Source organism: Natrix helvetica (assembly GCF_964273705.1).
Source record: "Natrix helvetica genome assembly, chromosome: 2".
NCBI classification, from domain to species: Eukaryota; Metazoa; Chordata; class Lepidosauria; order Squamata; family Natricidae; genus Natrix; species Natrix helvetica.
In genome coordinates, this window is record NC_138552.1 from 293,116,109 (window position 1) to 293,137,247 (window position 21,139).

General features: G+C 45.9%; 1 protein-coding gene across 2 annotated transcripts; it reads right to left on the reverse strand.

The window, feature by feature from the left end:
- Positions 1-667: 667 nt before the first annotated feature.
- CHCT1 (CHD1 helical C-terminal domain containing 1) lies at positions 668-20,838 on the reverse strand. Of its 2 annotated transcripts, XM_081945503.1 has the most exons (6): positions 20,706-20,838; positions 11,200-11,280; positions 8,538-8,713; positions 4,004-4,103; positions 2,300-2,475; positions 668-792 (listed from the first exon to the last, which is right to left on the reverse strand). In XM_081945503.1, the coding sequence occupies exons 1-6, from the start codon at positions 20,727-20,729 to the stop codon at positions 669-671; spliced, it is 681 nt and encodes a 226-aa protein (XP_081801629.1). In that variant the 5' UTR covers positions 20,730-20,838; the 3' UTR covers position 668. The 2 variants fall into 2 exon arrangements, with proteins under 2 accessions (XP_081801629.1, XP_081801630.1); XM_081945504.1 differs by lacking the exon at positions 11,200-11,280 and having other exon boundaries at positions 20,706-20,792.
- Between the last annotated feature and the right edge of the window lie 301 nt (positions 20,839-21,139).

Here is a 21,139-nt window from a genome sequence, read left to right on the forward strand (position 1 = left end):
GCGGGGGGAGGTTGGACTAGATGACCTACAAGGTCCTTTCCAACTGTTCATCTCTATCTGGTCAGAAATGCTGGAGGTTCTGTTTGGGTGGGGGTGAGGGTGGTTGGACTAGATGACCTACAAGGTCCCTTCCAATTCTGTTCATCTGTATCTGACTTGACGAGCAAAGTCAATGGGGAAGCCAGATTCACTTAACAACTGGGTGACTCACTTATCAACCGTGGTGATTCACTTTTACAACACTGGCAAGAAAGGTGGTAAAACGGCAAAACTGGCTTAAATGTCTCGCCTAACTGCCGAAATAGGGAGCTGGATTGTGGTCGTAAGTTGAGGACTGCCTATATAGAGGCAAGCAGATCTACCTGGATGTCTCTGTTTGAGAAGGCCTCTTCTGCTGGAGTTAAGTGGGATAGGCCAAACCTGGCTCCTCCCACTCCACAGCTTTGCAACCTCTTCCATATAATAAGTGGAAAAAGGTTTTCCCATATAGATGCTGAACTGAATGCAAATTGCCAGCAACCCTGCATAGAAAGTGGACTTTGGATATTTTGCTGCGTGTCTGCCAAAGCCTTAAGTCTTGAGTCTGCTTTCAGAAACGCAAAAGAGTCGAACTAAACAATGTGATTTCTTATTTAATGAACTTTTTTTTTTTTTAAATGCTGCTATCTTTAATAGAGATTTGATGATGCCGAACTGGCTGTTTCTTCATTCGTGGTCACCGAAAGCGCATCAAATACCTCGCAGGAGGCACAGGGTGGCTCCATAACTTCCTTGCCTTGGGTCCTTGAGCACCTGATGGAACAACACGGACACCTTCGTGAATTTTGAAAAAGAGATGGCTGTGTGCCTCACTCGGACATTGGAATAGCGCATCCAGCTCTGGCTACCATAATACACAGAAAAGAGGACGAGACTCTGGAAAGCGCGCAGAGAAGAGCAACAAAGAGGATGAAGGATCTGGAGGCTAAATCTTACGATGAGCGGTTGAGGGAGCCAGATCTGATACCTAGCATCATGAACCAGAATAATAATGGCAAGAGTTGGAAGGGACCTTGGAGGTCCTCTAGTCCAACCCCCTTGCTCAAGCAGGAAACCCTATACTATTTCAGACAAATGGTTGTCCAATCTCTTCTTAAAACCCTCCAGTGTTGGATCTCCCACAACTTCTGGAGGCAGGTTTGATTGTTGTTCTAACTATTGGGAAATTTCTCCTCAGTTCTAGGTTGCTTCTCTTCTTGATTAGTTTCCACCCATTGCTTCTTGTTTTACCCTCAGGGGCCTTGGAGAATAGCTGGACTCCCTCTTCTTTGTGGCAACCCCTGAGATATGGGAAGACTGCTATCATGTCTCCCCTCGTCCTTCTTTTCATCTAACTAGACATACCCAATTCCTGTCCCCTCATCATCTTTGCTGCTCTTCTCTGCACTCTTTCGAGATTCTCAACATCTGTTTTATATTGTGGCGAGCAAAACTGGATGCACTATTCCAAGTGTGGCCTCACCAAGGCATTATAGAGGAGCATTAACACTTCATGTGACCTTGATATCAGTCTTTCATGCCTAAGGCGGAACTAGAACTCACTGTCTCCTGGTGATTGGCCCAAACTCACCCATATGCCTAAGGTTGGACTAGAATTCACTGCCTCCCAGTGATTGGCCCAAAGTCACCCAGCCAGCTTTCATGCCTAAGGCGGAACTAGAACTCACGGCCTTCTGGTGATTGGCCCAAACTCATTCAAATGCCTAAGGTCGGATTAGAATTCACTGCCTTCTGGTGATTGGCCCAAAGTCACCCAACCAGCTTTCATGCCTGAGGCGGAACTAGAACTCACCGCCTCCCGGTAATTGGCCCAAAGTCACCCAGTCAGCTTTCATGCCTTAAATAGGGCTAGAACTCACAGTCTCCCAGTAATTGGCCCAAAGTTACCCAGTCAGCTTTCATGCCTAAGGCATTACTAGAATTCACCGTCTCCTAGTGATTGGCCCAAAGTCACCCAGTCAGTTTCCACGCCTAAGGCGGAACTAGAACTTACTGTCTCCCGGCGATTGGCCCAAAGTCACCCAGCCAGCTTTCATGCCTTAGGTAGGACTAGAATTCACAGTCTCCTGGTGATTGGCCCAAAGTCACCCAGTCAGCTTTTATGCCTAAGGCATTAACTTGAATTCACCCTCTGCTAGTGATTGGCCCAAAGTCACCCAGTCAACTTTCATGCTTAATGCAAGATTTGAACTCATGGCCTCTCCTCTTTCTAGCCTGATGCCTTAACCACTGGACAAACCAGTTCTCTTATCCTGTTTACCTTCCTGTAGGCACGTTTCCTTCTGGAAAAGCACAGCTTTCTGGCAGTGTGTGCAAATATCCTTCTTGCATCTTCACTCCACAACTGGCGAGCCTCCACCTATCGCGCAGCTTTGCCCATTTTTTGTTACTGGGCAGGCTGACCATGTCTGCGTACTCCAAACGGCAGTAGACTTTCTGCAATGCAACAAAACAAGAAGAGAGGCAGAGGGCAGATTCACTTAACAGCCACATAAGTCATTGAACAACTGCAGTAATTCACTTAACAACAGTTGCCAGGAAGGTCGTAAAATGGGGCAAAGCTCACTTTAACAAATTGTCTTGCTTAGCAATGAAAATTTTGTGCTCAATTGTGGTCGTAAGTCGAGGACTACCTGTATCTCCTTCCTTCAGCTCAGAAATTACACTTTGGGGGAGGGGGGAATCCACAGTGTCGGGGTTCCAAATAGCATCCAAAATTTAATCAGAGTCCAAGGCAAAGTATTGCTCAAAGTTCCAATTGATTAAGAGAGACATGTTGGCACATCTGGGGAAACCCAAATCTGAAAGCTTCCCGGTTTTCCCCACCTAGTTGAAAGTTCAAGATCTTGCCCCCACACCCACAAGTCCATCCGATGGTCCAATCTTACACTGCCATGCTTGGCAGCTCCATCCATCCAGTTCCGGTCAGGTGCAGAGGTGCAAAGACGAAGGATGACCTTGGCTTTCTAGAAAGAATGTTGTTATGGCTACATATCATCTAACTCCGTACAATCCCCACCTCCCATTTTCCCACAATAGAAAAGACATCATAGAATAATAGAAAGTGTGGCAGGCCAAAGATCCACAAGAAAAGATGGCTTCAGGCCTGACACACAGTTTTGGAGATACCGTTGAATATATGATAAATAGTAACCCATTCAGCTCTGGAGATTAATTTACTAAATAAGCATTTTACTAAATTTGGCACCATGTGCTTCTTGAGTGTGCTTCTTCAAAGAATCAGGAATGGTTCCAAATCAAATTTCCTGAGTCATGTGAGAAAAAGATAAGAGTGCCCTTAGGCTTGTTGGCAGGGTCAAAAAAGTCAAAATGGCTGCAAGCACCTGACTGCAGCCCCACCCCTTTTCCCTCAGGTGTTCTATCTATCTATCTATCTATCTATCTATCTATCTATCTATCATCTATCTATCTATCTATCTATCTATCTATCATCTATCTATCATCTATCTATCTATCATCTATCTATCTATCTATCTATCTATCTATCTATCATCTATCTATCTATTTCCTTCCTTCCTTCCTTCCTTCCTTTCTTCCTTTCTTTCTTTCTTGCTATCAAAATGGCTATGTATGCATGTCTATGTTCCAGCATAACTCTGGAACGCCTTGAGCAATTTCACCCAAACCTGGTACACCAATGACTTACTCTCTGGAAACAAACACTGTGGGGGTAAGACACCCCCTAACCTCCTTCTGGGTGTGTGTTCTGTTAAGATACAGCCTGTTGTTCCTTAAAATGGCTTCTACTGTACTGCCTTAAAACAGCTTCTACTGCGCAGCACAGTATAGTTGCACAAGGGGGCTCTCTCTGGTAAGGAGGAAAATCCAACATTAGAAATTACGTTCACATGTTTGTGAATGTCTAATTCAGGATTGGGATAAATAAATATCTGGGCAATGCCGGGTTAACAGCTAGTATAAAATCTAAGAATCTAATCCTTACCAGGAATTTGGTGAATTGGTCTGTCTTGCTGTATCTGTACAGCTTATACAGCTGCTTCTCATCCAGGGTTGAGAAAAGGGAGACAAACCTCCAGAGCATTCTGAAACGGAGAGCGAGAGGGTTTTGCAGGCAGTCCTCGACTTACGACCGTCCATTTAGTGACCGTCCTAACTTACAACAGGGGAAAAAAAAAGGGACCAGGCCTTGCACTTTACAACCATCATAGCTTGCCTCAAGAAGTTGTGAATGCTCCAACACCGGGAGTTTTTAAGAAGAGATGGGGCAACCATTTGTCTGAATTGGTGATGGCTAACCTTTTTGTCCTTGCCTGCTGAAAGTACAATACAATACAATACAATACAATAGCAGAGTTGGAAGGGACCTTGGAGGTCTTCTAGTCCAACCCCCTCCCTGGGCAGGAAACCCTATACCATTTCAGACAAATGGCTATCCAACATCTTCTTAAAGACTTCCAGTGTTGGGGCATTCACAACTTCTGGAGGCAACTTCTGTTACACTGATTAATTGTTCTGACTGTCAGGAAGTTTCTCCTCAGTTCTAAGTTGCTTCTCTCCTTCATTAGTTTCCACCCATTGCTTCTTGTTCTACCCTCAGGTGCCTTGGAGAATAGCTTGACTCCCTCTTCTTTGTGGCAACCCCTGAGATATTGGGAGACTGCTATCATGTCTCCCCTAGTCCTTCTTTCTCTTAAGCTAAACATCCCCAGTTCCTGCAACCGTTCTTCATATGTTTTAGTCTCCAGTCCCCTCATCCTCTTTCTTGCTCTTCTCTGCACTCTTTCTAGAGTCTCCACATCTTTTCTACATGGTGGCCACCAAAACTGAATGCAGTGTGTACCCGTGCGACAGAGGACGTGTACGTGCCCCCATCCATAATGCAATGTCCCCCACATGCCCCTCCCCCTGCGCATGTGTGCCCGATGCCTCCAGGAGGCGTGCGTGCATGTGCGGTGGTGCTGAGCTGGGATGCTTAGCTCACGTGCCCCCAGAGAAGGCTCCGTGTGGCATCTGTGACACGCGTGCCATAGGTTCGCCATCACAGGTAGAGGGTTTCCTGCCTGAGCGGGAAGGTTGGACTAGAAGACCTCCAAGATCCCTTCCCACTCTGTTAACCTGTTCTATAGCACCCCATGGGTCATGGGATAAAAATTGAGTGCCGGCATATATTTACGACGGTCGCAGTGCCTTGGGTCATCTGATCCCCATTTCTGATCTTCCTGGCTGGCGTCCGACAAGCAAAATCAATTGGGGGAGCCCGATTTGCTTAACAACCGCAAGACCCACTTAACAATGGCAGTGATTGGCTTCACTCTGACAAAAGCGTTTGCAAAATGGGGCAAAAACTCACTGAACAGCTGCCTTGCTTAGCGACAGAAATTGTGGGCTCCATTCCGACAAGCAAGGTCAATGGGGCATGCCGGATTCACTTAATGACTTTTGCGATCCACTTAACCACGGCAGTATTTCTCTGAACATCCGTGGCATAAAAGGTCATAAAATCGGGCGCGATTCACTTAACCTTAATACAATACAATACAATAGTAGAGTTGGAAGGGACCTTGGAGGTCTTCTAGTCCAGTGGTGGGCAACCTTTTTTTTCAACTGAGCCAAATCTCGCCAAAAGCACGATTGAAATTTACTTTGAGAGCCACATTTTTAAAACCGAAAATACATAGGATGGTACACTGTTTTTAGTTTCAATAAGTTTTTATTGAGAATATTCTGCATGCAAGTATCCACATAGGTCGGGAGGATACAAATAACACAACTAATAAAACAAAAACTTTAGAACGATATTATTTATCGATAACGTTAAATTCCGTAAAATTTGCCTTACAATGTAGAGAAAATTACATCCTGACATTGACTGACAAAGTCACAACCACTAATGTGTACATTGGCCTTGCATTTCCTTGGATAGTTTGAATAAGTCAGGTTTGTATGTTGTTGTTTTTAATTTCATCTCTCTCTCCCACTTTCTTTCTTTTTTTCTTTTTCTTTCTCTCTCTCTCTCTGGCTCTTTGTCTCTCTCTCCCTCCCTCCCCCATCTCTGTCACTCTGTGTGTGTGTGTGTCTGTCTGTCTCTCACTCACTCTGTGTGTGTCTGTCTCTGTCTCTCCCTCTGTCTCTCTCCCCTCCCTTCCTCTCTCTCTGTCACTCTGTGTATGTGGGTGTGTCTGTCTCTCACTCATTCACTTAATCACTCACTCTGTGACACAGTCTCTCTGTCTGTCTATCTTTCTCTCCCTCCCTCCCCCTCTCTGTCTCTCTCTGTCTGTGTGTGTGTGTGTGTCTGTCTGTCAGTCTCTCTCTGATTCCCTCCCTCACTCCCTCTCTCTGTTCCTCTCTCTGTCTGTCTTTCTCACTCACACACACACACACACACACACACACACACACTGTGGTCACCTTGTTGAGTGTTCCAATCACATTTGAAACACTCAACAACTGGCCTGAATTTATGGTATTTTGCAGCATTCTGCAGTCATAGGACCAAAATTGGTTGTCACTCGCCGGGGTTTTGCAGAAGCTTCCCTCCGAAGCCCGAGAGGAGGGAGGGGAGCGGGCACCCGGCACACAGAAGAGCCGCATTAAAGGGTGTAAAGAGCCGCATGTGGCTCCCGAGCCACGGGTTGCCCACCACTGTTCTAGTCCAACCCCCTGCCTAGGCAGGAAACCCTATACCGTTTCAGACAAATGGCTATCCAACATCTTCCACTGTTGGGGCATTCACAACTTCTGGAGGCAACTTCTGTTCCACTGATTAATTGTTCTCACTGTCAGGAAGTTTCTCCTCAGTTCTAAGTTGCTTCTCTCCTTGATTAGTTTCCACCCATTGCTTCTTGTTCTACCCTCAGGTGCCTTGGAGAATAGTTTGATTCCCTCTTCTTTGTGGCAACCCCTGAGATATTGGAAGACTGCTATCATGTCTCCCCTAGTCCTTCTTTCTATTAAGCTAGACATGCCCAGTTCCTGCAACCGTTCTTCATATGTTTTAGTCTCTAGTCCCCTAATCATTTTTTTTGCTCTTCTCTGCACTCTTTCTAGAGTCTCCACATCTTTTCTACATCGTGGTGACCAGAACTGAATGCCGTATTCCAAGTGTGGCCTTACCAAGGCCTTATAAAGGGGTATTAACACTTCACGTGATCTTGATTCTCTCCCTCTGTTGATGCAGCCTAGAACTGTGTTGGCTTTTTTGGCAGCTGCTGCACACGGCTGGCTCATATTTAAATGGTTGTCCACTAGGACTCCAAGATCCCTTTCACAGTTACTACTACTGAGCAAGGTATCACCTATAGTACTGTACCTGTGCATTCCGTTTTTGTTGCCTAAATGTAGAACCTAACCCTTGTACTTAACCCATGAACATTCTGGGCCCAATGCCGGTCATAAGTTGAGGACTAACTCTGCCTGGCATCAGCTGGTGCCAAAGATCTCTGCCTCAAAGCATTGACACCGTGTTGAACCCTGAGTTTACCTAATGAAGAATCTACCAGGCCCACCTGATGAGATTGTTCTAATTTTTACAAAGTCAGGACCATGGCTGGCTGGGGAATTCTGGGAATTGAAGTCCAGACATCTTCAAGTGGCCAACATTACTTTACTTTACTTTAATTCAAACTTTTATACCGCCCCCTCTCCCAAAAGGGACTCATTGAGAAACAGTGATATATAAAGAGATTTCTCTGGAATTCTGGGAGTTGACGTCAACACAATTTAAACTATGTTGGGTGGGGAATTCGGGGAATTGAATTCTACACACCGTAAAGTATGTTGAGTGGGGAATTCTGGGAGTTGAAGTCCACACACCGTAAAGTATGATGGGTGGAGAATTCTGGGAGTTGAAGTCCATACACTGTAAAATAAATTGGGTGGGGAATTCTGGGAGTTGAAGTCCACACACCGTAAAGTATGTTGAGTGGGGAATTCTGGGAGTTGAAGTCCACACACCGTAAAGTATGTTGAGTGGGGAATTCTGGGAGTTGAAGTCCACACACCGTAAAGTATGTTGAGTGGGGAATTCTGGGAGTTGAAGTCCACACACCGTAAAGTAAATTGGGTGGGGAATTCGGGGAATTGAATTCTACACACCGTAAAGTATGATGGGTGGAGAATTCTGGGAGTTGAAGTCCATACACTATAAAATAAATTGGGTGGGGAATTCTGGGAGTTGAAGTCCACACACCGTAAAGTAAATTGGGTAGGGAATTCTGGGAATTGAATTCTACACACCGTAAAGTATGTTGAGTAGGGAATTCTGGGAGTTGATGGGGCAATTTAAAGGTTTGGTGGTCTTTAGGCCCACAATGAGTAATATCTTTAACTTTTCTCAAGATCTTCTAACCATGAATCCATAGGAGACCTATCCTTTTACCTATGCACAAATGATGAGATATTAATCTAACTTTCTGGCTCAGATCCTATTTTAGCAAAGGATATACACCGGATTAAAAAACTTACTGTTGATTTTACAGCTAACGGTTTCTACCAAGAAAAAGCAATTTCCTTACTTTTTCCAGTGTTTCAGTTCCCAGGATTTGCAGTAATACAGAAGAAACATATTGATATGATCCCCAAGGATGTTGACATTTTTCCTGGTGCAGATTAGCTTCCTTTCCTTCGGGTAATCTTTGGGCAAATTCAACCTCTGGAGGGTTTTTTTAAAAGGCCTCAAGTATTCCTTGCACTGGGAAGAGAAGATGCGGAGAAGTTGGGGAAAAAGAAATGATAAATAGTTTCTGCTAACAGTATTACATGAATAAATTTCAGGAGTCGTGCTTGACTTAAAGGAGACTGACTTCCTCATTATTAGAGGCCACTGTTTCTGAACCAGAGCAATTTAAAGGCGTTTGACTTCAAATCCCAGAATTCCCTAGTTATTATGATTAGGCTTAATGCTGGCTTTGGAATTCTGGGAGTTGAAGTCTGCCCATCATAAAGCACGATGGCTGTGGAATTCTGGGAGCTGAAGTCCACACATCATAAAGCAAGCTAGCTTGAGAATTCTGAGAGTTGAAGCCCACCCATCTTAAAGCATGATGGCTCTGGAATGATGGGAGTTGAAGTCCATCCCTCCTTAAAGCTCTGGAATTCTGGGAGTTGAAGTCCACACATCTTAAAGCATGCTGGCTGGGGAATTCTGGGAGGGGAAGCCCACCCATCATAAAGCAAGCTAGTTTGAGAATTCTGAGCGTTGAAGTCCATCCATCTTTAAAGCATGATGGCTCTGGAATTCTGGGAGTTGAAGTCCACACATTTTAAAATTGCTAAGGTTGAGAAACATTGTTTTAAATGGATTCTGATGAAAAGTTTGGTGGTCCAGACCAGAGGCCACTTAAAAACAACCCACAATGAGGAATATCATTTCAGATCCTCCTAATTTGTCACCAGCCTTCAATAATCCAGTGGGAGAAAATAAAGAGAAATTAGTTCACTTTTCATTCAAATATTGTCATATTTTGCATTTGAATCAGTACGTGAGCAGTTGAAATTTGCAACTCTTTGAGTGTTGCAATGTAGTTTTCCAATTCTTTTTTGTTTTAAAGTAAGCCCAGGAACATGTACATTAAACAAAAGTGTTTTACATGAAAATACCTAAGATTTAGGCGAAACATTCATTTAAAAATAACCACCCAGAAGGATAGTATACATTACACTCCAAAGATGTAGAAATGGAGGAAATTCTGTATAAAACTATATATTTACTTATTCATATGCTTGGGAGGTAAAAATGCTTATTTTGCTGTCCACATATTTGTCCTGACAGTTAGAACAATTTTTCCTGACATTTAGAACAATTAACCAGTGGAACTACTTTCCCCCAGAAGTTTTGGGTTCTTTATCACTGGAGGTTTTTAAGAAGAGACTGGATAACCATTTGTCTGAAATGGTTGAGGGTCTCTTGCTTGAGCAGGGGGTTGGACTAGAGGATCTCCATGGTCCCTTCCAAATCTGTTATGCTGTTATTCATCCCCAGTTGAGATGACAATCAAAAAGCTAAACATCATACAATAACTATCCTGTTTCTCCAAAAATTAGACCTCCCCCGGTAATAAGCCCAATCAGGCTTTTGAGCGCATGCGCTAAAATAAGCCCTCCCCCGAAAATAAGCCCTCCCCGGAAATATTGCAACACAGCAGCGGCCATGAGGTGACCACGCTCGCTGCCTCCTGCACCTCAAAAATAATAAGACCTCCCCAAAAATAAGGCCAAGTGCTTATTTTGGGGGGTCAAAAGAAAATAAGACCCTGTCTTATTTTTGGGGTAACCAGGTATTTTGTAAATAAGGTTTAACAAAAACAACAGAGAGCTATGGCTGTTAAAACAAAACATTGGACAATTCTATGTGGAATAAATACTTTATCCAGCTGATTAGAAAGTCCATCAGAGTAATTATCATATTTAATCAACTAAGGCAGGAGTTTTGCCAGTTTATACAGCTTATACATAAGAACACATCCCGCTTTTTGCGGACATCAAAAGAAAACAAAGATATAAGCACTGGCAACTGGAAAAAAAGTAACAATTAAAAAAATAATTGGAACAGAATTAAAATGGAAAGGACAGATCTTTCTCCCCTTATTTAGTGCTATACTGCTCTTGAAAATGGAGGGTCGATTTAGTTCTCTGGTTTTGTAGAGACACTTTCCACAGCTTCAACAGGCATGGAGAACTTTTGACTAACGGAGCCAAGGGAGCGTACAATCAAATACAGGTAGTCCTCGACTTATAACCACAATTGAGCCCCACATTTCCATGAAGTCAGACAGTTGTTAAGTGAATTTTGCCCCGTTTGACAACTTGTTAAGTGAATCCCCGCAGTTGCGAAATTAGTAGTAACACGGTCCATTAAGGGAATCCGGAATTCCCCATTGATGTTGCCTGTCAGAAGGTCACCAAAAGGGAACCCCGTGCAACCGTCATAAGTATGAACCAGTTGCGTCCAAATTTCAATCACGGGATGCTGCAACGGTCCTAAAGTGTGAAAAACAGGTATTTTCCCATCTCCTTTCTCAACGCCATTGTTGCTTCGAACAGTCACTAAATGAGGGGTTGTAAGTCGAGGACTGCCTGCACCTTCGGAATGTGAAAGCGTTAGTAAGATGGATTTGGGAGACTTGCTGTTTTAAAGGCGTCTTCGCTGAACCCGCCCATGTAGTGGACGAGCCTCACTTCGACGGGCACCATCCTGGCCGGAGCCCCTCCGACGGCGGCCTCGTTCAGCTGGCAGAATCTCAGCGGGCGTCTGGTCCCCTGCAACGGAGATGAACATCTGGATCGGAGTATCTGGGTTTGCGTTGGGCAGAAGGAGAGCGGAGGAGGGAGTTTGCTGTGGGCGTGGCCTGCCTACCTGAACGTTCTGTCAGTTGATACGGCAGCCAATGGCAGCCCACCAAGGCCTACAAGGCCCTAGCACCATCAGTTGGCCCTCTGTCTGTCCCCAGGATGCGTCTCTCTTGCCTCCCTGTGAGACAAAAAAGCCCATGTGCCACCACCCCATCTCCTCTCCTTGTCGTCTACTCCACTCTGTCGAGATTCTCCGTCATCCAGGTGTCACGGTGGTCCCAAAGGTGCTTTTTCTCAGGAGGCAACTGGACTTATTCTTCTTTTGAAGACGTTTCGCTTCTCATCCAAGAAGCTGCTTCAGCTTCGACAAAACGGAGGAAGCTTGTTGGATGGGAGGCGAAACGTCTTCAAAGAAAAACAAACAAGGAAGGAAGTCCAGTTGCCTTCTCCTGAAAAAAAAAACACCTTTGGGATCTACTCCACTCACAAACGCTGACCACAACTACTGTGAACCCAAAAAACATTATCAAAAGTCTTTCGGCCCATAGAGGTAAAGTAAAGATTCCCCTCGCACATGATACTAGTTGTTCCTGACTCTAGGGGGTGGTGCTCATCTCCGTTACAAAGCCGAAGAGCCAGCGCTGTCCGAAGACGTCTCCGTGGTCATGTGCCGGTATGACTCAACGCCAAAGGTGCATGGAACCCTGTTCCCTTCCCACCAAAGGTGGTTCCTATTTTTCTACTTGCATTTTTTACCTGCTTTCGAACTGCTAGGTTGGCAGAAGCTGGGACAAGTAACAGGAGCTCACTCCATTACACAGCGCTAGGGATTCGAACCGTCAAACTCCTTGATCTCCTAATCAAGGAGAGAAGCAACCTAGAACTGAGGAGAAATTTCCTGACAGTGAGAACAATGAATCAGTGGAACAGAAGTTGCCTCCAGAAGTTGTGAATGCCCCAACACTGGAAGTCTTTAAGAAGATGTTGGATAGCTATTTGTCTGAAACGGTATAGGGTTTCCTGCCTAGGCAGAGGGTTGGGCTAGAAGACCTCCAAGGTCCCTTCCAACTCTACTATTGTATTGTATTGTATTGACCTTTCTGATCAACAAGCTCAGCGTCTTAGCCACTCAGCCACTGTATCCCTCGTGTCCATATAGACAAAAAATTAATTGTGTGTCTCCTATTAGGAACTTGGCAAAAACTCAACTGCATCCAGTTTTGGTTGCCACGGTGTAAAAAAGATGTGGAGACTCTGGGAAGAGTGCAGAGAAGAGCAACAAAGAGGATTAGGGGACTAAAGGAAGGCTAAAACATACAAAGAACAGTTGCAGGAACTGGGTATGTCTAGTCCAGTGATGGCTAAGCTTTTCCCATCACAATGCAAAAGCGGGGGGGGGAGCGCAAGGGGGTTGTGCGCTGGCATGCTCACACCCATATGTTATGCACGCTTTCCCCCCCGGTTTTGGTGCACGATGGACCTGTTTTTCACCCTCCCCAGGCTCCAGGCTTTCTAGGAGCCTGAGGAGGGCAGAAACAGCCTCCCGCGCCCCACCAGAGGCCCTCCGGAGGCTTCCCTGAAGCCTTTGGAATGTGAAAAACGGCCCTATGGGCAAACCGGAAGTTCGGGAACGGACTTCTGGTTTGGCAGTAGGGCCGTTTTTCGCCCTCCGGAGCCTTAATGGAAGCCTCCAGAGGGCAAAAACAGCCTTAAAAGAAGGCTGAAGTTAGCTAGCCAGCGCGCACATGTGGGCTGGAGCTGACAGGGCAACGCCTCGCGTGCCCTAACAAATGGCTCCGCGTGCCACATGTGGCATGCGTGTCACGGGTTCGCCATCACGGGTCTAGTCTGATGAAAAGAAGGACGAAGGGAGACATGATAACAGTGAAGGGCTGCCCCAAAGAAGAGAGACTCAAGCTATTCTCCAAGGCACCTGAGGGTAGAACAAGAAGCGATGGATGGAAACGAATCAAGGAGAGAACCTAGAACTAAAGAGAAATTTCCTAACAGTTAGAACAATTAACCAGTGGAACAGAAGTTGCTTCTAGAAGTTGTGAATCCTCCAACACTGGAGGTTTTTAAGAAGATGTTGGATATCCATTTGTCTGAAGTGGTGTAGGGTTTCCTACCTAAGCAGTGGGTTGGACTAGAAGACCTCCAAGATCCCTTCCAACTCTGTTATTCTATTCTATTCTAGCCTATCCTATCCTATTCTATTCTATCACAACCAAATAAAATTTCAAAATATGGACATCCTTTGTCCATACAATACAATTCGCCCAACACCAGACTCATCACCTGCCAGGAAAAAGCAACTGTCATCTCTTGTAAATAGCCACGGTTACTTTAACTGTTACAGGACTCTCCAGCGGTGGCTTTCACATTTGGTTACCACCGCTTCACTGCATGCGCAACCGCGTGCCTGGCCTTCTGTGTAGGTCCTTTGCTTGCGCGAGCCTTCTATGCACGCCCCTGGCCTCAAAATCGTGTCTAAATAGGACGGCATAGAACCGAAGCGGGTGGGCTTGCCCACCTGCGATTCCGCTACCAGTTTGGGCGAACTGATCCGAACCAGCTAAACATGACTTTCTGAGACTCTTCCCCAGATTGTTTGCCTTCCCGTGGGAATGACCAGACAAGGTTTAACTTCTGCTTAATTTCTGTTTACGTTCCTGTTGTGGCCCAGCAGGACCCGTTGGAGCTGCTACCAGACTCTGACAGTGAGGGTCCCTATGAGTCAGCTCTGGAGGATGTGGAGGACCCTGGACGGGGTTCCGACTCTGAGCAGGGCGCAGAGGGGCTGGTTGGCCACCAGGAGGCGCCTGAGCCTTGGGCCAGTGGGGAGGAGACAAGGGAGTGTGCTCCTGACATCATGCCTTGGAGCAGTGGGGAGGAAACAAGGGAGTGGTTTCTGGATGCTCGGCAACGGAGAGCTGATAGACGTAGAAACCAGCTACGCACTCATTTCAAGAGATAATTGGATGCAGGTGATCGTAATCAGGCTCCTCTTAAAACTATTTAAGGAAGGGACTTTCCGACAGTTGTTTTTGCAGGAATCAACTGATCATTAGAGTTGGAGACGCTCTCAGATCTGTGTCGTACCTTGGCAGGCTGGATTGCTGCCAAGGTGGAGTCTGAACCTCTGCAGGCTGGATTGCTGCCCAAAGTGTTTCGCTGTACCGGGATTGCTGCCAATTTTGTTATCTGGACCTCGGCAGGCTGGATTGCTGCCAAGGTTGAAACTGTATGTAATAAAAACATATTGCAGAGACTTTGTTTCGGAGTGACTTGGTGTCCAAGAGGAGGGGGTCAGAACACATTCCCATGCTCAGTTTCATTTTCTTTATATTTCTGTACAAGTTATGGACTGTTGCAGTGGTGGGATGCAATTTTTTTTTACTACCGGTTATGTGGGTGTGACTTGGTGGGCGTGGCTTGGTGGGCGTGGCTTGGTGGGCGTGGCTTGGTGGGCATGGCTTGGTGGGCGTGGCAGGGGAAGGATACTATAAAATCTCCATTTCCTCCCCACTCGAGGGGAAGGATACTACAAAATCCCCATTTCCTCCCCATCAGCTGGGACTCGGGAGGTAGAGAATAGACGGGGGCGTGGCCAGCCAGAGGTAATATTTATTGGTTCTCCGAACTTCTCAAAATTTCCACTACTGGATCTCCAGAACTGGTCAGAACCTGCTGAATGCCACCTCTGGACTGGTGTTTAATTTCAGGCTTCCATGGTATTTCAAATGAGTACAACTACACACACACACATACACATATCTTTGGATCCTTCCTTTGACGTTTAATATTTTGGATTCTCACCAGCCGTTCCCTCCACCCTCCCTTCCTTTGCTGGAGACCAGAACTATTTTATGGCCTTTTTGGAATATTACATTTTCCTTTGAATCTTTTCCTTAACTAAATTTGCAGCCCATTGTTTTATGGACAGCTTGATCATTACCTTTTCCAGATTGAATTCCTACTTATAATACAATAATACAATAGTAGAGTTGGAAGGGACCTTGGAGATCTTCTAGTCCAACCCCCTGCCTAGGCAGGAAACCCTATACCGTTTCAGACAAATGGCTATCCAACATCTTCTTAAAGACTTCCAGTGTTGGGGCATTCACAACTTCTGGAGGCAACTTCTGTTCCACTGATTAATTATTCTAACTGTCAGGAAATTTCTCCTCAGTTCTAAGTTGCTTCCCTCCTTGATTAGAACTGAGGAGAAATTTCCTGACAGTTAGAACAATTAATCAGTGGAACAGAATTTGCCTCCAGAAGTTGTGAATGCCCCAACACTGGAAGTTTTTAAGAAGATGTTGGATAGCCATTTGTCTGAAATGGTACTTTTCAATACTTACAGTTATCTAGACCCGCGCCAGTCCGGCTTCCGACCTGGGTACAGCACGGAGACGGCCTTGGTCGCTTTGGTTGATGATCTCTGGAGGGCCAGAGATAGGGGTTGTTCCTCTATCCTGGTCCTATTAGATCTCTCGGCGGCTTTTGATACCATCGACCATGGTATCCTGTTGCACCGACTGGGGGGGTTGGGAGTCAGGGGCACCGTTTTACGGTGGTTCGGCTCCTACCTCTCCGGCTGGACGCAACGTGTGTTGGCAGGGCAGCAGAGATCGACCCTGAGACCCCTCACCTGTGGGGTGCCACAGGGGTCGGTTCTCTCGCCACTCCTGTTCAACACATACATGAAACCGCTGGGCGAGATCATGCGTGGCTTTGGGGTGGGATATCATCTGTATGCTGATGATACTCAGCTATACATCTCCACCCCGAACCACCCCAACGAGGCCATCGAAATGATGTCCCGGTGCTTGGAAGCCGTACGGATCTGGATGGATGACAACCGACTCAAGCTCAACCCCTCCAAGACGGAGTGGCTGTGGCTTCCGGCCCCCCGGTTCAACCAGTTGCTTCCATCTCTGGCCATCGGGGGCCAGCAACTGGCCCCCATGGATCGGGCGCGCAATTTGGGCGTCCTCCTGGATGCCCGGCTGTCCATGGATGACCATGTAACAGCCGTGGCAAGGGGGGCGTTCCACCAGGTCCGCCCGGTGCGCCAATTGCGCCCCTTATTGGACCGGGGTGCCTTGCGCACAGTCACCCATGCGCTGGTGACGTCTCGCCTGGACTACTGCAATGCTCTCTACATGGGGCTTCCCTTGAGATGCACTCGGAGACTACAGTTGGTCCAGAATGCGGCCGCGCGGGTGATTATGGGGAGGACTAGGCACTCCCATGTAACACCTCTCCTGCGCGAGCTGCACTGGCTTCCTGTGGTCTATCGGGTGCATTTCAAGGTTTTGATCATGATCTTTAAAGCGTTCCATGGCACAGGACCTAGTTACTTGCGGGATCGCATCCTGCCCCATATATCCCTACGACCAATCCCCTTACACAGAGAGGGACTGCTCCGGGTGCCGTCCGCTAAACAGTGTTGGGGGGCGACACCCAGGAGCAGGGCCTTCTCTGTGATGGGCCCAGCCCTGTGGAATGACCTCCCCCTTGACATCAGGATTACTTCCGATCTCCGCTCCTTCTGTGTAAAGCTCAAGACCCACCTCTTTCAATTATCCGGCCTGGCTCAACCGTAGCTTATCCTATTCCTCCTGACAGTCCTTTTAAATTGTATTATTTTGGGGTATTTTTTAATGGCTAATTTTTATTATTATTAATGTAATGTATATTTAATTATCACCTCCTCCATGCATGTATGTATATGTATGTATATGTGTGTATCTATATGTTTATATGTATGTATGTATATTTTTATTGTACGCCGCCCCGAGTCCCTTGCGGAGAGGGAGCGGCTAACAAATTAAATTTAATAATAATAATAATAATAATAATAATAATAATAATAATAATAATAATAATAATAAAAGGCGGAGTTACGCATTTATCTGGGTTTTTTTTTTTAAGTAAAGTTTGATTTTCTTTATCTGATGTGAGATAGTTCTGTGAGGGTGGCCTAGATGGACTTTCACCTCACCACCAGGAAGCTGTGAGTTCCATCCTAGGTAGCGGCAGATATTTCTCTCCCTGGGCACAGTGAGAATATATCTGCTGAATAGAACTCTGCATTGGCGACAGGTACGGCATCCGGCCAGTAAATACTCATCTCTATTCAATTGCCCTGACTCCACCCCGATGCAGGGGATTATGGGGTCATTAAAAGACAAACCAAACATGTGAGGTAGTTCTGTGAGATTATTTTCCAAAAGAGGAAGGAAGGGTTGCATATGTGTGTGTGCAAGCACATACAAACATACATGTTTCTCACAAAATTACCCAAAGCTGGCAGGCCTTGTTGTTCTCCTTCTCTTTTTCCGCACTCTCTTCTTTCTTGGCTACTCGTTTGTTAGGCAAAAATTGGCTTCCTCCTGTTTCCCAGGTTCACCATTGTAGCTCAGGAGGCCCGACATGAAATGAGTTGATAGATCAATGCGTAGGTTTTTAAACATGCTTTTATGACCTCACTTCTGAGGTTAAAAGTTCCAAGTTCCTATAACAATCCCAGGATAATCAGTTTGTCTGGAAAAGGGAGAAAGATCTGACAACAGAGGCCTTGATAGTTTTATTTAAAGATGGGACAGGATGAGCTGCAGTGGAGCAGTTGTTAGAGTGCAGTACTGCAGGCTGCCGGCTGCCTGCAATTTGGCCGTTCGAATCTCACCAGGCTCAAGGTTGACTCAGCCTTCCATCCTTCCGAGGTGGGTCAAATGAGGACCCAGATTGTTGGGGGAAATAGTCTGACTTTGTAAAAACCGCTTAGAGAGGGCTGTAAAGCACAGCGAAGCGGTATATACAGTAAGTCTAAGTTCTATTACGAGTGCGGGCAAACTCTGCCCACTGCCTGCAGTTCGATCCTGACCGGCACAAGATTGACTCATCCTTCCATCCTTCCAATATCAGTAAAATGAGGACCCAGATTGTTGGGGGCAAGAAGCTGACTCTGTAAACTGCTTAGAGAGGGTTGTAAAGCTCTGTGAAGCGGTATATAAGTCTAAGTGCTATTGCTATTGAGGGCAAACTCTGCCCACTGCCAGCAGTTTGATCCTGACTGGCTCAAGATTGACTCATCCTTCCAATATCAGTAAAATGAGGACCCAGATTGTTGGGGGCAAGAGGCTGACTCTGTAAACCGCTTAGAAAGAGCTGTAGAGCACTGTGAAGTGGTATATAAGTGTAAGTGCTATTGTTTCATCTAGTCTAACCCCATGCTCAAGCAGGAGACCCTACACTAGTGGTTCCCAAAGAGGGCAGTACTGCCACCTAGGGGGCGGTGGGATGACTTAGGAGGCGCTAAGAGGCAAGGGTGGCGGCAGGGGGGCGCTAAGGGGACAACCCGAAGGGGACATTCTCCCAGTGGCGTCTCAGGCACCTTTCTCTCTTGCCGCGCAAGGAAGCAAAGCCAAATTTGTTTATTTAGCCTCCCGCTCCAGCCTCCCCTGTCCTACTACATTAAGATCCCCGCGCTTCCCATTTCCGCTGGAAGCACGCAGGCCATGTGAGCGAGCAGGCGCGCGAGACCCCTCGATGATCTGAGGGGAGCCAGGAGGTGCCAAACTGCGCCCAGCCATCCTCACTCCCTCGCGGCTAAGAGTGGGAGCGCCTGAGATGCCGCTGGGAGAATGTCCCCTTCGGGTTGCTAGGGCAGCAAATTTCAAGGGAAAACGCAGCTGCTGGAATCGGTGCGCCTGCAACTTAATGCTCTCCAAGAAGCCTGCATTACCAGGAGCAGCAGCAACAGCGGGCACCACTGCCACCCCTGGTGTCCAGCATCCTCCTCAGGAGCCTCGAGTTGCGTCTGTTTGAGTGTCTCTCCCGAGCTTCTCTCGAGAGATGAAATGGCAGGCACCCCCCTGGCAGATCCTCTGGGTGAAAGGCGAGAGTGAAGGGTGCAGTGATGGGAGAGGCTGGCCATCCCTGAAGCCAGCTCTCGAGGAAGGAGGCAGAGATGAGGTCCGGGGCTCATTTCCCTCCCTCCTTCCTCCAAGAGCTGCAGGTGGCAGGGAAAACGAGGCTTCTTTGCCAGCTTCCTAGCTGGCAAAACAGAGATTTTCACCAACTGGAAGATATGTATGTATGTGTGTGTGTGTGTGTGTGTGTGTGAGAGAGAGAGAGAGAGAGAGAGAGAGAGAGAGAGAGAGAGAGAGAGAGAGAGAATAAAAGGAAGGAAGAGGGAGAGAGAGAGAGAAAAAAAGAGAGAGACAAAGGGAGAAAGAGAAAGAAAGAAAAAGAGAAAGAAGGAAAGAGAAGTAAGCGGGGGAGAGAGAGACAAGAAAGAAAGAAGGAACAAAGGAAGGAAGACAAGGGAAGAAAAGAAAGAGAGAGAGACACACATGAGAGAAAGAATGGAAGGAAGGAAGGAAAAGAAAGGAAAGAAAGAAATAGGGAAAGAGAGATATAAAAAAGAAAGAAGGAAGGAAGGAAGGAAGGAAGGAAGAAAGAAAGAAAGAAAGAAAGAAAGAAAGAAAGAAAGAGAAAGAAAGAAAGAAAGAAAGAAAAAAAGAAAGAAAGAAAGAAAGAAAGAAAGAAAGAAAGAAAGAAAGAGAACTTATGATCACAACTGAGCCCAAAATTTTGGTTGCTAAACAAGAGCATTGTTAAATGAGTTTCACCACATTTTAAAAGTTGGCCACTCCCACCCGGTCACATGACTGCCAAGCCATGCCCACAAAATAGGCCACACCTACAGAATAGGTTCTAAAAATTTTGAAACCCACCACTGGTATATGTGTATGTTTGTGAGGGAGAGCAAGAATAACTAAGGTCATTGATCTAAAGATGCAAAACTTTAGATAAAAGACAAAAGTGTTTATTATCCATTTTGGGTTTCTTACAAGAACATCTTTTTGTGTAAGTTTGTGATATCTTAATGATAACTGTTGCAGTTTTGTGCTTTGTGATAATACCTTACTGAGATTACTTCTTTCAATATCTACACAGGAATTATCATCTACTAAGAACAGTGACGTTGTTACTAAATTTTACTGAGTTTACCAAGTTACTAGTTGCTAAGGTTCTTTATAAATGACTATCAGACTTCGAAAACCTGGTATCACTGGATCATGTTCAACAATTTTGTTGAATTAACATTAACTAAAAAGATTTTTAAATTGGGTGGGGGGCACGGGGGGATCAGTTTGTAGCACCAAGGGGGCGGTGGACTGAAAAAGTTTGGGAACCACTGCCCTACACCATTTCAGACAAGTGACCATCCAGTCTTTTCTTAAAAACTCCAGTGATAAAGCACCTACAGCTTCTGGTGGCAAGCTGTTCCACTGGTTAATTGTCCTCACTGTTAGGAAGTTTCTCCTTAATTCCAGGTTGCTTCTCTCTTTGATTAGTTTCTGCCCATTGTTTCTTACCTTCAGGTGCTTTGGAAAATACATTGGTCCTCTCCTCTTGGTGGTAACCTCTCAAAATTATACTGTTATCCTGTCCCCCTAGTCCTTCCTTCTTAAAGATGCTGAAAAGGAGAGGCGGAGTAAGCAATTGATCAAATCTTGCCTTTTCTTAGTTAATTGTCACTCATTACGTTTCTACACCCCCAATTTTCTCTTAAACAGATATTCCAAATTATCTTTAAATTACTTTACCAGACCTTCCTCCTCCTCCTTCCTTCTTCCTTCTTCTTTCTCCTCCTCCCTCCTAACCCCCTCCGTTTCCTCCTATCCTGCTTCCTTCCTTCTCCTGCATCACAAACAGTGCTCTGCATTCACTCCTTTTTCTAGATCATGGTTTGTTTTAGCCAAGGTGGGTTGACCAGGCCTTAAAGATTGCCTTCACACACCACCTTACA